The sequence below is a fragment of the Channa argus genome, chromosome 16 (assembly GCF_033026475.1).
Source record: "Channa argus isolate prfri chromosome 16, Channa argus male v1.0, whole genome shotgun sequence".
Lineage (NCBI taxonomy): Eukaryota > Metazoa > Chordata > Actinopteri > Anabantiformes > Channidae > Channa > Channa argus.
In genome coordinates, this window is record NC_090212.1 from 17,864,405 (window position 1) to 17,882,037 (window position 17,633).

At 40.3% G+C, this 17,633-nt stretch overlaps 1 protein-coding gene across 2 annotated transcripts in view; it reads left to right on the plus strand.

The window, feature by feature from the left end:
- sos2 (son of sevenless homolog 2 (Drosophila)) overlaps nucleotides 1–17,334 on the plus strand; it is a 38,427-nt gene extending 21,093 nt beyond the window's left edge. For both annotated transcript variants that reach the window (XM_067479212.1, XM_067479213.1), the window contains 16 exons: nucleotides 3,815–3,913; nucleotides 4,445–4,572; nucleotides 4,722–5,377; nucleotides 5,856–5,937; nucleotides 6,142–6,264; nucleotides 7,903–8,015; nucleotides 9,343–9,565; nucleotides 9,754–9,873; nucleotides 9,968–10,130; nucleotides 11,370–11,487; nucleotides 11,645–11,817; nucleotides 11,933–12,049; nucleotides 13,049–13,313; nucleotides 13,579–13,620; nucleotides 13,757–13,848; nucleotides 14,187–17,334. In XM_067479212.1, coding sequence (XP_067335313.1) covers nucleotides 3,815–3,913; nucleotides 4,445–4,572; nucleotides 4,722–5,377; nucleotides 5,856–5,937; nucleotides 6,142–6,264; nucleotides 7,903–8,015; nucleotides 9,343–9,565; nucleotides 9,754–9,873; nucleotides 9,968–10,130; nucleotides 11,370–11,487; nucleotides 11,645–11,817; nucleotides 11,933–12,049; nucleotides 13,049–13,313; nucleotides 13,579–13,620; nucleotides 13,757–13,848; nucleotides 14,187–14,699 — 3,027 coding nt within the window. In that variant the 3' untranslated portion in view covers nucleotides 14,700–17,334. The remainder of the gene's footprint in view (nucleotides 1–3,814; nucleotides 3,914–4,444; nucleotides 4,573–4,721; nucleotides 5,378–5,855; nucleotides 5,938–6,141; nucleotides 6,265–7,902; nucleotides 8,016–9,342; nucleotides 9,566–9,753; nucleotides 9,874–9,967; nucleotides 10,131–11,369; nucleotides 11,488–11,644; nucleotides 11,818–11,932; nucleotides 12,050–13,048; nucleotides 13,314–13,578; nucleotides 13,621–13,756; nucleotides 13,849–14,186) is intronic.
- The last annotated feature ends 299 nt before the right edge of the window (nucleotides 17,335–17,633 follow it).

The following is a 17,633-nucleotide window of genomic DNA, read 5'->3' on the forward strand; positions in this document are numbered from 1 at the left end:
AATTAGCCTCATTGGAGGTTGTCTTTACCTGCCATGATCTTGGAGAGCTTTTGAAAAATACTATACAAAAAGTGGGGGAAAAGATGTTTGTCGTAATCTTCCAGAATGTAATTAAGCATAGAAAATGTAAAGTGGAGGAAATGTTTTTGTGCGCCATGTTGTGAGGATTCTTGTGCTTTTCTGTGTCGAAGGTTGTGTTTCAACTTTCTCAATCACTACAATAGGTCAGTAGAGGAGGGTCTGCTATATCTTTGCCCAAACTATTTAAACTACTTTTAAGCTAAATAACACAAAAGGTTTGCAGGTTGTCTGTTGTAACCACCAAAGCAAGCTAGACACATACCTTACAAGATGGCACCTCTGTCGTTCAATAGTTAACATAGCATGACAGCACCAACAGCAATTCTCCATGTTAAGATTTGGGGTATAGAGAACATCTTTAAAAAATATTTGGACTAACGTTGCATATAGTTGCATACATTTAGTTCCACTGCTATGGGTTTAAGAATTCCTGTCAATCTTCAATGTAAAGTTTCGTATAAATCAAAAGATTTAAAGTATTTGTTTTTATGATGAAGCTGCAAGTGGAACACTTGTGTTTACTCAAAGAATAGTGTGTTTCTGTATTTGTTCCTGTTTTGCTTTGAAGTTAACCTGGTGGCTTGGGGGAATTCCTTTCAATATCGTTTGAGGGCATGTCATGACATATTCAGCCTCCTGTGTACAGTTTATTCACTGCTGCTGCACTGTTTCATTTGGACATTCCACACAAGAATAGCATTGAATTATGCTCAGTGGGGTGCAGTTTGGCAGCCTTTGAAGACAAAATATTTGCTGGTGTTTTCTCAGGCCAAAGACCAAAGAGTATGACTGTTCACATGGAGCAGTAGCAGAGCTCTAAACTCACAACTGTACAAGTAGTAATTTTCTGCTGTTTGTTGATCAAAACCTCGAAAACGCAGAAAATCCAAAGTCTCATTTTGTTAGGTTGATATTAAGATTTAAATGAAATGGACCTGTTGTGTATAACTTTTCGCTCAGTCTGTGTTGTTGTAAAGTCATAAACAATCCTGCTGACCGACCGTCGTGCAGCGCTGCTGCACCTCAAGTTGGGGCCTCACTCTGTTTACTCTTGAACAACCACTCGACCCCAGTTGGATCAACAGCACTGGCACTGTCTTCTGATTACCCACATCCAGAGTTTATTTTCATAAACTCATTGTATGAGCGTGGGGGAAAGGGCACAGGAGTTAAAAATAAATTTTATTTCTGCCCTGTATTGACAAAAGGTATTCATTTAAAGCTCATGGCATAGTGTTTTTCCCAGCAAATTTCCTTAGAAGCCCGTATTGGACATACAGTAGACAAAGACATGCATAACTGGATTTTTGTGTTTTATTTTTATTTTTTTCATTTTGTTAAACATAAGCTTGTTGATGGAAAACACGTGAACCCAAAAGTCTTTGGTCACGTCACACAGCCTTTCCCAACAGACGTCGTATGTTTCTCATTTATTTAAATTTATGTAATGCCTCTTGTTTTTGAATTTAAGACTGAATTCAATTTAGTTTTTACAGATTTATTGAAACTTTTAATATCAACGTTTAAGTAGGCATTTATTTGAAAGTGCTCATTTCTAACTGATTGAAGATTCTTTGATTCTGTTAATAAAGATGAAACATAACAAAAGGAAGGAACAGGTAAATATTTAACAGTTTCGACACAGTCTAAAAAAAAATGTTTATACATTTACTTAAACAAACGTAATATAGAAAGTTTTGTGGTCAATCAGAAATTCAGATTCTGATTGGTTCTGGTCAAATAGTTATTTAGCATGTTGCTTTGCCAAATTAATTTAATCTTCGCTTGTATCGTGTGTGTGTGTGTGTGTGTGTGTGTCCTCATAAACCTGCTTCTGCCCCATTTCTGTATTGTGGACTAATCTTATTTAGGAATCTCTTACTTTGTGTTTATTCTCTGAAGTGATGGACGCTTTCCTCCTCTTCACTCCACCTCCTTGTAAACAACACGACATGGTATAAATGTAAAGCATTGTATTAAAATAGGGATCAGACATCATGTAGCGGCATCTCAGTGCCTCTCCTCCAGCTTTTCAGCTTTGTCTTATTGTCTCTGCTTCAAGTTTCTGACTCCAACCTTCTTTACTTTCTCCCTCCCGCCCTCTGTCAGGGAGATGTGTCTGTCGAGCACTCAGCCTCTGCAGCATCTGGTATTGTGGGTAAATTACATCGCCTTTTAAAAATAGAACAGACAGCCACGCTGCGGGCCATTTGGGGGAGGCAGGCACTGGCTCTAGGCGCATTTCATGATGAAAATAAGCTGAGAATTAACACTGCAAAAGACAGTGACATGGGTTCAAGCACCTGTGAAATGGGAACATGTTGTCCTCATAGTTGGTCTGTCCCTTATTTTGCCACACGGTTTTTGTAGAGACTGCTCCCACTGAAAACTACACTCCTGTAAAGCCTATGATAAAATATCTGTAAAAAATCCGATTGCTTTTGTTTTTCTATTCAATGGAATATTTTAAACAGAACAAATAAAAATGGTCTTAACAGATTTGAATACAATATTACTATTCTACTATTATTTATGATCTGTTTCTGTTTCATTTGATTGGGATCACGTGTCTTCAATCTTCTAATCAGTTATTTAGCCTTTATAAAATGGAGAAAACGAGAAAGTCTGCTGTGTGGTTTGCTTTTTGTTGTTAAAACTGTGATTTGTAAGCTTAAAAATCATCACACTTACCTGTGTAGGGAAATTGTTAACACAATATAAACACAGTTAGTCATAGCATGTTTAAAACCAACCCTTTGTTTCAAATTGAATTTATAATAGAAGCCAGATTGTGATTTTTATGCATCAAAAAGTGCTATTTAACCATGTAGGTTGCTTTGCCAAAGTCACTTGACTCTTCTCCTGTACTGTGTGTGTGTGTGTATGTCCTAAACAATCATAAACCTTGTAGACCTGCAGGATGCTGGCATATCGATAACATGATCTAAACTTGGGACATTGTTCCCCAGCTGTTTATCAGCATGCGTCAGGCAGCTGATGTCTTTGTTTTCCACAGACCATCTCCCCTCCCGAGGCTTCTTCCCCATAGCAGACACTGTGGCCACTGCTGTGGAGTTTGAGTACTAGTGTATTGATTCTGAGTCATCTATCAGGGGAACAGGAGATTTAAATGGATACTGTGACGGCCCCCTCTCCAGTTACTCTGCAGTGTTAGTGGGTCAACTGCTTGTCCCTCCCTCTCTGCATCACTCGTCGCCCTGCAACTTCTTGTCTGATCTTATAGAGACAGACTTACACATTTTGATTCTCTTTATCTTTACAGTTGTCTTGTTTCTGTCATTAGTGAATTTTGTTATATTTTTAGTGACGCATACCCTTGTTGCAGTTTGTGGTAAATATCAGACGTATTCTGACCATTAGTCATGATCACATTTTGCTCATTGATGTGTGCAAATAAAACAGATGCCTCTTTAAAGTGGATTTTACTTGGGCTCCACAACTCCAGCATCTCTAGCACTTATTTAAAAGTGAAAATGAAAGTGAAAGTTTTCACATAAACTGTACATAGCTTTGAGCATTTTTGAATGAAATAAACATCTTTTCATAAGTCAGAATTATACATTTTTTGGTAAGCAGAGAATGTGTGAGTGGGGAACCGTTTTCCAAATGACTCTTCATTCATGTGATGGTTAAGATAGTTTAAATATATGTTCATAATTTCTTCAGACACTGATCCATAACTAACTGTTTATGTGTGTCCTTATGTCTCCAGTCAGTTGCAGAAGGCTTTAAAGAAGCAGTCCAATATGTCCTTCCCCAGCTTATGATGGTCCCAGTATACCACTGTATGCACTACTTTGAGCTGCTACAGGTACGGTGTGGTATATGCACAGTTATAAATAACAGTTACAGTTACAAAATAACAGTTTTTTTTTTGTAGTGGTTAATGATAAGCACATTGGAGTGACATATTTTGTGGCATACCAGATTCATAATGTTGGTTAGAGAACCTTTTCCACAGTTGCTCTCAAAACCAACAATGTGACAAATGTCTCTGAATATCTTCTATAAGTAGCCACACTGACCTGTAAAATGGCCTGGCATTCAAAACTGTTGTGCAATCTCATTTACCGTAGTACAGATTTTCTATAGGCCTTCAACACAGTAGATTTTTTGACTTGTTAAAACAGGAGAAATACATGTGTTATTGCAAACAACCACTGCCAATAAGGGTTACAGTAATCCAAACTATGAGCTGCCTGGAACTGCCTCACTCAGTTACACCTGCGTCAGTTCCTGCTATGACATGTCAAAATAACTGCTGGGAAGATTGTGTGTGTAGATTGTGTAGCATGTAGTTTGCCATTACAACATGTCGGAATTGTGTGTTCACGTGTTACAGCAACTTCAGGAGCGTAGTCAAGACCAAGACGACAGAGAATGTCTGAAGCAGGCGATCACTGCACTGCTCAACCTTCAGTGTAGCGTGGAGCGTATCTATGCCAAGCATCAGCCTCGCCGTAAACCTGGGTTTGTCAGCTCTATTAGTATTTATAATAATATAAGAAGTTTATTTAGTCGGTTACCAAAACCGGAAGGTAAATTTTGCTTCATGTTAGAAAGTTTTGTGTGTTAAGCCTCTTCGTTTCCTGACTCAACGTTTTGTTCTTCCCTCATAGTGAGCCAATGTGCCGCCTGTACAGCAGACAAGTCCGTAGCAAACAGCTAGCCATCAAACGCATGAATGAGATCCAGAAAAGCATTGACGGCTGGGAGGGGAAAGACATTGGTCAGTGCTGCAGCGAGTTCATTCTAGAGGGGCCGCTAATACGAGCAGGTGCCAAACACGAGAGACACAACTTCCTGTTTGATGGTCTAATGATAAGTTGCAAGGCCAATCAGAGCTCACGGCTGCCAGGGTCGGGCAGTGGGGCAGAGTACCGTCTGAAGGAGAAGTTTGTGCTGAGGAAGATCCGCATTGTTGACCGTGAGGACTCAGCAGAGCTCCGCTATGCCTTTGAACTGATAGGTAAAGATGAAAACTGTGCAGTTTTCTGTGCACGGACAGCAGAGGAGAAGGCAGCGTGGATGGCAGCGCTGGTGACTCTGCAGTACCGCTCCACTTTGGATCGCATGTTGGACACAGTGCTGCAGCATGAGGAACAGGCACATCCTCTAAGACTGCCCTCTCCGGAGGTTTACCGCTTTGCTGTGCAGGACTCTGAGGAGAATATAGTGTTTGAGGACAAAGTGCAGAGCAAAACAGGCATCCCCATCATTAAGGGTGGTACAGTGGTTAAGCTTATAGAGAGGCTCACCTACCACATGTATGCTGGTAAGCTGTTGCAATCCTTTGGTAGAATAACATCTGAAATATACCAATCAGCCACAACTTTAATACCAGCTTTCCCATAATTACCAAAATCTGTATTGTTTAAAAAGCCTTGTTTGCTTAATGAAGTACTTTTACTTTTGTACTTGAAGTAAAATGATGATAAACTACTTAGTACTCTCTTTATTTAAAGATTACCATGGCACTTGGCAAATACTTGCACTTTTACTTGAATATTGAGTTTCTGTACTTGTACGAACTCTTCACACAGTGTATCACCTTTTGCTGTGTACGAGGCAGTGTAGCTGCAGACAGCTCAGAGTGACCATGCGGACCCTTGTCCTCCGAAACATTATTAAAACCCTCCGTTTTGGTGATTGGTATATTTTAGTGTAATTCCTTAACTTAGAGGCATGTTTTTGGCAAAGATACAATATTATTTATCTGCATTTGTTATCTAATCTTTTTCATCTGTTTGTAGATCCTAACTTTGTGCGCACGTTTCTTACCACATACCGATCATTCTGCAAACCCCAGGAGCTGCTCACCCTGCTGATAGACAGGTATATGGTTCATCTGAAACAGCTGTACTCTCACCAGCAGTTACAATTGCTGTAGTTGTTTGATGAGCTTATGTTTGTGCCATAAGGAAAGTCTTCTTCACCTGCACATTTTGTCTAAAAAGACAAACATCAGTAATGTGGTGTTATGGGTTCCCTCACATCTTGAAATATTATGTGTGATCATTTTGATCTTTCTGATCACAGAATTGAGATCCCTGAACCAGAACCAACTGAGGAGGACAGACAGGCCCTGTGGAACGGGGATCAGCCGATGGCGGCTGAGCTCCAGAGGTTCAGGAAAGAATATGTGCAGCCGGTCCAACTCAGGTACAATGGCCAATCAGAGCCTATTCTGTCTTGTTGATTGGTCACATGCAAATAATCCAGACTAAGGGAAATAACATGAACAAGGACTAGAAAAGGTTGTATAAATACAGTCATGTGCTAAACTTGGCACCCTCTTATTTCGAGATGATTTATTTTTTATTTACACTGTTTGACTGTTTCTGTTACTTCTAATTACGAAAGAATATTTGTACCAGATAAATGTACATTGTTATTGAACTAGGTTTTGGGTTAAGTTTACATCCCCTTTGTGCAGTTCCAGTGTACAGGGTTGCAAACTTAACCTCAAACATAATAACAGTGCACATTCAGCAAGTACAAATGTTCTTTCATCATCAAAAGTAAAGTAAATGAAATAATGAAAATTAAATTAGTGCAAAAGTATCAACCTTGATAAATTAATTAAAAAATTAACTTGAATTAATTTCTAATAGAAAAACAATTGTAATAGCTATTGTGCGCTAAATATTATTAAATAGTGGTCGATCGTTTATTAGGAACAATATTGAAAAATGTTTGAAAAACGTAGCTTTGAAGTAAGTGGGAGAAGGGAAACAAAGTATCACAGTAATACAATACAACTACTGAAAAGGCCTTTTTCGAAAAAATGCTTTTTTATTTTAAACTGAAGCCTGGAACAACTGGTCAACTTAAACGCCTTTGTCTTAAAAGATGTTACAAACTTATTCTATCAACTTTTACTTGCTTTCTTTTATTTCCTAAGAAGGGCTTTAAAATGCCACAAAGATTTTGTCTCTTTGTCTTCTGTTGTTGTTTGGATCTTTTTACACTCCCCTGTTAAGGTCTGAATGTTTTCACTGAGCTGCAGAATTACTTTGTATTAGACTTTCTGTCCTTATAAGGAGCAACAGAGTCAGGCATAGTCTTATAAGTACCATTCAAATCCTCTCAGGATCTGACTGCAATGCTGCTGTAGTTAATGGCAGCTGCAATAAAATCCTTTAAACTTTAGTCACAGAAACAGCTGAACAAGATTAAAAAAAATGTCTCGTGGTGTTTGAGTTGGACAACAAATATGCACTTCAGAATCATTCATCATCTTTAAAGTTTTCTCTGCAAGTACAAACTGGGACAAAAACGTTTGGGTGGTCTATTGTTAAAGGAAACATTTTCAAGTGGCCCACCTCCTTATTTTAAAACCAGGATACTGAAAATAGGTAATAAATGCCTCTTCAGACATGACCTTTGCCCTTTAAAGCCCCCAAAGTCTCTGTTGCTTGTATTTTTTAGTACCCACTCTTTAAAAGAATGTAACTGTCCGGGTTAAGCAATACTTACCAGCCACCAGCTGAAAACTGTTTAATTTCTCTAGTTTACCAATGCGATTGTCAGCTCTTATGCTTTGTATTGCTCATCTGTCTGTTCTCTACCAGCTGTTAAAGGAAGGCAAGAATGCCAGAAAATGACTCTTTAAAAGATGTGCGTGGTAAAACGGTAAAATTGTCCAGCCTCTCGATAGGGTAAAAATATTTGTTTCCTCTTTTATTATAGAGCAGTTGGACATTAATGGAAGAATATTTATAATATGCACATGTGTCTGTACCCTACAAATTGTGTGAAAGATAGTAGTTCATACTGTAACATATCTTTCCAACCCAGGGTTCTCAACGTTTTCCGTCAGTGGGTTGAACATCATTTCTACGACTTTGAGAACGATCCAGAGCTACGAATTCGATTAGAGGAGTACATCACCAGCAAAATTCAACTGCGAGGTCAGTCCTGCATATACACTATATACAGACATGAACGAAATTGTTTCGATTAAAAAAAACATTTTCCTATGAAAAACCTGAAACTGACAGACGTAATAAGAGAAAAGTGTTTAAGAAATAAAATGCATAAAAACTAATTACATGACAGTTTCATGTATCACTAAAACTATTTACATTTTTTTTTTATCAAGTACAATTCAGCTTTAGTTATATCAGTGCCCTGAGATGACTTTGTTGTGAATTGGCGCTATATAAATAAAGTTGAATTGAATTGAATTCAGAACAAAGTCATTTCAAGCCACTTTACAGAATAAAGTCAAGACTATAAAGATGTATAAACAACTTCCCCCTTGAGCAAGTCCCAGGCAACAATGGAGAGGAAAAACTGCCTTTAACGGAAGAAACCTCCAGCAGAACCAGGCTCAGGGTGGGCGGCCATCTGCCTTGACCGGTTGGGGTTAGTGGAAAGTGGAGAGAGATAAGAAAAGAGCAACAAAAGGAACAACAGGGAGGTTGGTAGGACCAGTCGCTGCACCCTGGAAAACACACAGCTCCAAAGCCGGGGACAGCAGCAGAAAGGGACAGAGAGAGGGAGACAGAGAAGGAGAAAGACAACTACAAGAGAAAACACAATGTCATACAGTGGTGACAACTGTTAGGTGAGAGGAGAGGAGAGAGGGTCAAGAGGAGGAAAGGAGCTCAGGGTTTCCACAAACGTGACCCGTCGTTCCAAGGTTATGTGCCGGAGCTGGCGACAAAGAGTGCACGACTCAGGCTCAGGCGGGACGGGCTTTGTGATGGTCTTTCTCATGCAGTGAGTGTTGCAGTGCACTGTTTGTCACTACTTAATTTTTCTAACATGTTGTGCCTCCTGTGCTCGCTGATCGCGCACTGACATGGAGCAGATTTTCACACGTGTGTTACATGTGTGACCCACAACTTTGGACAATGTCCAAGGCTAAATTCTCCTAACCTTGTACAGAGTTCATGAGTGAAACAGGCTTAACAGCGTTATATTCAAACATCAGCCGTCCATAATCGTTCCCCCGTTTTGGGTCCTTACATCTGCTCAACAACTCTCATGTAACATCTGTGGTTTACCACTATGATCAGGCCACAGACAAGCTGGCCAATCAAAACAGAACAGACGAAGTAGTGCGTGAAAGCCATTTTTAAGAAGTTGCTGATGCAGTTTCTTTTACTTTCTGTTTAGTTTGATCAATGTAGCATGACAGTAAAAAACGTAAAACATCAAATTTGACATTTGAAAAAGTCAGGCTCTGATATTAAATATTTACTTTATATTTTTTTTCTGTTTCCTTTTCAGGCAAGTCAATGAGAAAATGGGTTGAGTCCATCAATAAGATCATTAAGAGGAAGCTGCAGACCCAGTCAAATGGCGTCAGTCACAACATCACCTTTGAGAGCCCGCCTCCTCCCATAGAGTGGCACATCTGCAGAGCAGGACAGCTGGATGCCTTTGACCTCATGACCCTTCACCCCATAGAGATCGCCCGCCAGCTGACTCTGCTTGAGTCTGACCTCTACAGGTTCGTAAATGGAGGCAAAGTGGTTAGAGATGCAAGTTTCTGATTGGACCATCTGTGGTTTACATCGAAATTTGTGTAGGTTACTTTGGTGGGGTTTAAATTTACCTGTTATTATCAGATCGGTTCCATCCCAACACTGGTGTCTAGAATTACCTTTCTGAAAATTGAAAACCCTGCTTCCTTCACAGAGCAGTCCGACCGTCTGAACTTGTCGGCAGCGTCTGGACCAAAGAGGACAAAGAGAAGAACTCGCCAAACTTGCTCAGAATGATCCGTCACACGACCAACCTCACACTATGGTTTGAGAAGTGAGTCTAAGGATTCAAATATTTTGAGTAAAGCAATGTTGGTTTTAGAGTGCTGGCTGTGGAAAATGCATCTGTGACTGTGTGTTTTTCTCAGGTGTATTGTAGAGACGATGAACCTGGAGGAAAGAGTGGCCGTGTTATCACGGGTCATAGAAATTCTGCAAGTTTTCCAAGAGCTCAACAACTTTAATGGTGTGCTGGAGGTGGTGAGCGCCATCAACTCTGTCCCGGTCTACAGGCTCGACCACACCTTTGAGGTGAGTCAAGCTATAAACAGGCATTTCCAGCAGAAAGAATCACAGTTCTAATTTACTCTTTGTAATACATTATGTGTTTAATAATCCAAGACCTTAGTGCTATTGATTCTCTTCTACTGTTCATCTGTTGAGAGTGAAATGACGTTCGGTTTTATTGCCTGGTTTTCCTCGTCCATCAGAGCACAGGTACAGAGTAGCATCATGGAGAGCAGCTGATTCGTGAGATTATTTATACCCTTCAGTATACAGTAACTCTTCTAAACAAATCTTTGTGACATGACAGTTGTCACTATTCGCTAGGAGACTTGTGTTGTTTGTAAATTGTAATATTCAGTTTTGTTGTCTGAAAAACTGCTGGAGATACAAAAAAGTGGTTCCAAAAGGACAATAAACAAGGCCCATGTAAATAATTGTATTTGACTGGAGTGTCCTTGGTTTGAATCAGGCTCAGGACCTTTGCTGCATGTCATAACCCCTCTGTGTCCTCTCTACTAGTGTATCTAATAATGGCAGAAAATGCCCAAAATAATCTGAAAATAAAAATTATATTTGACACAATGTTACCATCAGGGTAAGTTGATGTTTAGCCTAAAGATAAACGGTTTGTCCTGTTTATACATTGGCTTTTCTAGGAAAACAAAGTGTCAAGCTTGGCTGAACACAGACCTGTAGTTCATACTTGGGCTTAGGGCCATAATAATGTTTGCATAATTTCTTACTAATATTAGCTACACCTGTCTGTCTTAACATTCTTGCATCGTTGGCATACCAAGCCTGTGCTCATGCTAATGAAACGAAGTCTGACAGGGCAGAGCGGGGTCTAAAAATCCTAAAGTAGCTACCACATAGGCCATGCTGTGTGTTGGTATAAATCTCAGGTAAGGCCAGTCAGTTATTAGCTGTTTAGTGCGGTGATCACCCAACATTTCCAACAGTTGTTAAAACACTTTACTCTCCATCAAGGTGTTTCGGCAACGTTTCCACCTCGTGCACACTGATATGATTTTTTTTTTGGGGGGGTCTGGTCAGTTGTTGTATAATAATGTTGCACTCTCTGACGCCGAAAGGCCTTTGGTATGTGATCGTCTGAGACAAAAATACACTGGCACAGCAGTTATTTTATTATTATTTTAAGAAATCTCTACCATTTGTAGCTCTCACAGGCCTTTTGGTCCTGTCACGCATTCAGTATAAAGCTAAAGCTAATTTATTGGGACTTTCTCATCCTTCTGCTCACAGGCAATACCAGAGAGGAAGAAGAAAATCCTGGAAGAAGCTGTGGAACTGAGCCAAGACCATTTTAAGAAATACTTGGCAAAACTCAAGTCAATAAACCCACCCTGTGTGCCTTTCTTTGGTAAGTCTCCTACAGGGTTAGTATGGGCATGACATGTGAAGTATGAAAAGAGTTTAACCATTTTTTTATTAGTAGGTTCCGTAGGGAAAAATACAATCAGGAAGCAGAAGGTTCTTCATTAGTACATTTGATTCACTTAAACTCACTTCATCATTAGGTATCTATTTGACCAACATCCTGAAGACCGAGGAAGGCAACCCAGACTTCCTTAAACGCCACGGCAAGGAGCTGATCAACTTCAGCAAGAGGAGGAAAGTGGCTGAAATCACAGGAGAGATCCAGCAGTATCAGAACCAGCCGTACTGTCTGAAAGTGGAACATGACATCAAGGTGAGGACTCGCGTCCTTTTGTCTTTGGTGCCCTTTAAACTGTTTATTAATACACAGATTCTGAATGCAACACTTTGTCTTTGTCTTTTTTTTTTTTGTTGTTGTTGTTGCCCAGAGATTCTTCGAGAACCTGAACCCCATGGGCAACATGTCCGACAAGGAGTTTTCTGACTATCTGTTCAAAATATCTCTGGATATCGAGCCACGGAACTGCAGGCAGGCTCCCCGATTTGTAAGTGCTTTTTATCCGCAGTGTTTTCATTATAGTTCATTATATTATAGTTCACGCTGCGGCAATGTCTGCTGCTGTCTCTATTTCTTTCCATCCATTTCAAAACCAACCATTTTTGCCAGATGTAAACATTTTCAGATTTATTTCCTTTAACCAGTATCTTCAATTAAACTGTACCCAATGAGATCTGGACCCTTGCTTTGAGTAGTTAAACCCTATGCAACAAATCATCTAACTTACCTATAGTGTGTGATTTATTAATGTTTTTTTTTCTGGTAAAGGACTGTGGGAGTTATAGTAGGAGGTGTAATAGATACACGTAGATACCCAGGAACAGTTTCACCATCATTTATATAATATGGTACAAAGCTTATGTATGTCGGTTACATTTCTGTCAACATGAATCAAGTTTTAAATTTAATTTTGGCTAAGACACTACAGAGTTGGTGGATTGTTCTAAATGTTATTTATTTTCTGTGATATCTTTGTTGTTGTTGTTGTTGTTGTTGTTGTTGTTGTGACGTCCATCTTCCATACGTTTTTTGGCACCAAACTACTTTGACATACTTTCAGCTAGATACACCGCTCAAACTTCAAAACGTTCAGCTTTTAAAGGAGGATATTGTTTGTATACGGCTTTTTAAAGATCTTTCATATGCTTTATACTATGAAAATACTTTTAAGATTTATGCTTTTTAAAAGTATGACTTCAGCAAAAACAGTTCAGCTTCTTTCAGCTTTGCTGGGAAAGCCCTTTCGAAGCATTCACTGTACGTTTTCTATTATAAAATAATTAGAAGTTAGTCCCAAAAAGCCCAGAAATCAAATGCTTTTTCTTTAATTTTTTTTTATGTAAAAAGTTAGTTTTATGGTAAAGAGACATTTAAATGCCATATTTTTTAAATGATTAGTTTTATGCGAGCACTGGTCTCATTCTCAGCCTTTTAGAAAATTAGTTGTACTGGCGATGAAGTTCTCACAGTTGAATATCTTCAACAGCCCAGGAAAACCATGTACACTCTGAAATCCCCGGGGATCCGGCCTGTGCGAACGTCTACCTCTGGCACCCTGAAGGGCCACCCTGTCCCCCTGGAGAGGGAGCCCCCACATAAGATAACGTTCCAACGAATTGCAGAGACCGAGCCGGAGACACCAGCGTCAGCCTCAGTGCCCACCTCTCCAAACACGCCGACCCCTCCACAGTCGGCGTCCTCTGACCTCAGCTCAGTTTTCATGGAGCACGACCTCAGCAGTTCCTACAGCGGTGAGATCAGCTGATGCTTAAGTATTTAGTTTCAAAAATAACTGGGACTCTTTTTTTTTTTTTTTTTCACATGTTGAAGACTGGAAAATATTCTTGATTTATTTACATCTCTGCAGAAATCTGCATCTATCATTAAGTATTATTAATATTTAAGGCCAAAAAAGAAAATTTAAACGGGCCCTATTTTGTTAGAAACACTAATGCAGGGGTAAAGCAAACACTTGAACATTTAGATCTTTATCTTCTGTGTGTTTGCATTTTACAGGTAATAACTCCATATTTGCTTCAGTTCTTCTGCCGCCATCAAGTGAGTGTGGTTTGTTCATATTCTAGTAGATTTGTTCCTGTCAGTATGAAAGGAATCATGTCTCATACTAACGTTGTTGTTTGTTTTAATCCGTACTTCTTGCTTTAACTGTGTGAGTGTGTTTTCTTTGTCTCAGAGTTCCAGTCTGCGTCTTGCAGCAGCCTCCATCAGCTCAGCGAGCCGCCACCTCTGCCACCACGAAGGAAAGACGCCATGTCTGAAGCTAAAGTAAGATTGCAACACAATCTCCCAGAAACAATATCCATAATTACAAACTCTAATAAAGGACTACTGTAGACTTTTATTTACGGTTGGTTTGGAATTTAAAATATATCAGTAAGTGGTTTAGAAATAATTAAAGGTCTGAATGTTTATCTGTATTTTATTTTCTACACCTAAACTTAGAACCTATAAAGAACCCTTGTAAACACGGGCATGTTTTATCTTATGAGTGCTTATGGGGGTCCCGGTCCACATTTTGGGATCTACTCTTGTACATTCATGTGTAAATTGCCATATATGAATCCACTTTTGTCAGCTCTCATCTGTTTGTGCCTTTGTTCCAGCTGAACTCAAAGTCCGACAGCCCTCCAGCCATCCCTCCCCGACTGCCCCCTCCACTCCCCAGGAACCAGCCTCGGCCACTAGTCTACAATGGCCCACCACTTGACAGCCCCTTGCCCAGCCCACCCCCTCCACCTCCTCGGGACCCTATGCCCGACACGCCACCTCCGGTGCCCCAGCGTCCCCCGGAAATCTTTATCAACTACCCCCTCAACCTGCAGCCTTCCCCCGTGGGTCGGTACCACTGGGACTTCGGCAGCTCTCCCAGCTCTCCAAACACCCCGCCCAGCACGCCATCACCCCGCGTGCCCAAGAGGACCTGCCTGCTCAGCACCAGCCAGAACAGCCTGTGCCCTCTACCTATCACTGCTCCACCTGTCCCCCCTCGCCACAACTCCAGCCCGCAACTCCCTAAACTCCCACCAAAGACTTACAAAAGGGAGCCGCTGCAGCCGCCACTGCAGCCACCGCTACAAGGCCTCTCGCTGGTGGAGAACACCGACAGCAGCCAGTGAGTTTGCGTCACGTTTCCAACCACCAAGCGGTGAAATGCAAACTTCAAACTAAACTGTCACCTGCAAACTACAACACAGCTACTGACCAGAAAGAAAAACACTGCTGCACATGCTCCTAAATCCACCTGCTCAGTCACCCAACTCAGCTGTGGCTCTCAGGGGATCAGTAGCTCCACCTTCATCAGAAACTTTCCGTGCCAACGAGAAACCCACACCGGTGTGCCAGCTAATAAACAAGGAGCTGTGTGTTTGTGTCAGTTTCTTGTAAACGGGGCAGGATCATCTGCTTCTGAAAAAAGTTCTCACCCCTCACACACTTCACTAACTCCACAATCTTCTCCTTCATCACTAGGGTGGGGGGAATGTGGGGGGCCTTGGATTTCGTAGCCTCAACTGTCATGCTTTGTTTCTCTGGGCATTGACATCCTCTGGAGTCCTGCTGCAGTTCACAGGTTTTTACAACCTCCTCCCCCTCTTTCAAGATCATCTTAGACGTAGCTATTTCATTTTGGCTGGGAGCAGCAGATATTTCCAATGACTTGTGTTTCCTACGAACTGAAAACAAACAGTTGCCAAAGTCTTATTTTATGCAGGGGGATAAGGGATTTTTCTTTTTTAAACAAATGTGACATTAACAGTAGACGATACTAAATCCCCCAGTATGGTATATCAAACTGTACACTGTGACTGTATAGGCGCGAGTCAAACTGACTGTTTTTCATCTGAAGCCACAAAAAGTTGCCTTTAAAAATCCAACAGCGGTGACCTCTGACCCCAGGCCTCGGCCCTCTCGGCCCTGGATGGAGAAAACGAGAGCCAAGAACACTCCATTTGCACATCAAACTCGGGCAGAGTCGGTAGGTTTTTGATTAGACTATTTAAAAACAAATCCCTCTGCAGTATGTGACAGAGGGTGGTGGGGGGGGGGGGAGGGGGGGTCTGCCACGATATCTTAACACCACCAATCCAGGATACAGAGAAAACACAGAGACACTAGTGTATTTTTTTTCTCTCTCTCAAACTCAAAAGCTGATGTCTTAACCAATCCCCTTATGGGCATACACTGCTGTCTGACACTGCTCTTCTCCAAAAGCCTCATGACCAACTTTTCTTCATTGGTATTCAAACTCGGCACTGGAAGCACGCAACCTCCCCGCAAAAGCTGGGACAGCCTCCCCCCAGTGGCTGCTCCTGAAACAAATTAACTCCCGAAAGGGGAACTGTTTAACCCAACTTCTTCTTCATTACCTTTTCTTTTTCTGCTTGAAACAGTTTTGTTTCGATTTGGAAAAACTGAAATAATCCATGCATCATGCGCAGATGTGCCTTTTTATTTTGTTTTCTACTTTACAGAAATAAGCAAATGGTGTCTAAAATGCTAAAAAAATAAAGTTGCCTATGTAATGTTTAGAACAAAAGCTATACACTATGAAATTGTACATGTTTGTGGATATTGTGTATATATATAACATGTATACACTAACTAAATAATTTGTATAAAGTGACATGTTCTTTTCCTTGATGTATTGTACCCTCATCCGCATCTGTTCAGTCAAATATTGCCTAATAATCCAATGCTGCTACAGTCGGATTAAAAAACAAAACAAAACAAAAAAAATAGAAACAAGAAAAAAAACAGGTCAATGTCACTAACTTACTCACAGACAATCTCCAGTTGAAACACTGGGAGTATTAACTGAGGAAAGCCATTTTTTTTCTCCTTTCCTGTCCCTTAGCTGTTTTAAAGGAATGAAAATAATACCGTTCAATAAGCCAAGCACTTATTTAGACGTGTGCTTCACTTTCTACATCCTACTAATTGCCTTTTCTCCTTTTCAAAGGCTTTTCAGTGCTAACACTCATTAAACGGGAGGGGGGGGGGGGTTAGAATTGTATTAAAGTTGCAGATGAATATATAGCCATGTATTCAGTTGCAAGTATTTGAGGATGGTGAAGGATTGGACTTTTTTTTTTCTAAGAAACACACTTTGTGCACTTTAGGCTGTACTGTTGATGAGCCACAGTTGTTAAAGGTCACCTGTGTAAATGCAGGGGTCCTATGCAACTGTTAAACTCACTTTCTACACAGATCAGGGCAGAGAAACAAGAGTCTACCACCCCATTTCGATCCCCTCAATGTTTAGAAGACCCAGAAACACCTGAGGATGTCTGATGACCACAGGCTGGATCTCAGCAGATTTGTTTTTCAAAAGTCACTCGTGCCCTTTTTTTTTTTCTTTTCCCTCCCCACAGTCTTCTGACAGTACACAGAGTGCTCGTGTTTTGTGCAGAAGATGATGGATGATTGATCTAAATGGACATGAAAGCTTGACTTTTGGAGGATTTTGTTTTTTAAAGGGGCAGCTGAAGTCAAACCATTTCTTAGTCATGGCTCATGTTCTGTCCATTTCCCAAGTCAGTATTGGTGGGGTTATTTTTGTCAACTTCCTTTTATTTTAATATTCTTTTTATTTTTATTTTTTTAACCCCAGCCTATATAACAGGTTTTCCTCCGGTGGCACTGTAACAGCTTGACCCAGCAGTTGGTTTATTTGATGGTATGTGGCCTTTTAACTGCTTTGTATTAATGGTCTTGATGAGATTAATAAATCACTCAGTCTTATTTTGTACTGAATTACACATTTCTCATGTTGTTTTTCTGTTAAGTCCAGCTCCTTCGGTAACAGTGAAACCGCAAACAATGCTACTTGTAGCTTATGTAGCCTCAGTAGCTTAGCTATCCTTCATGTTATCAGTGGACATTGTATTTTCGGTGTAAAGACGTAATTTGGTTTCTGTCAAAGTAAATTCACAAACGGTGACTGTTTAAAAAAAAAGAAAAAAAAGAATTATTTTCATTTTATCTTCATAATCCCCAAAGAATTCTCTAATCATCTGGCAGTAAAAATATTTTGTCTGCTGCATAGTGATAAT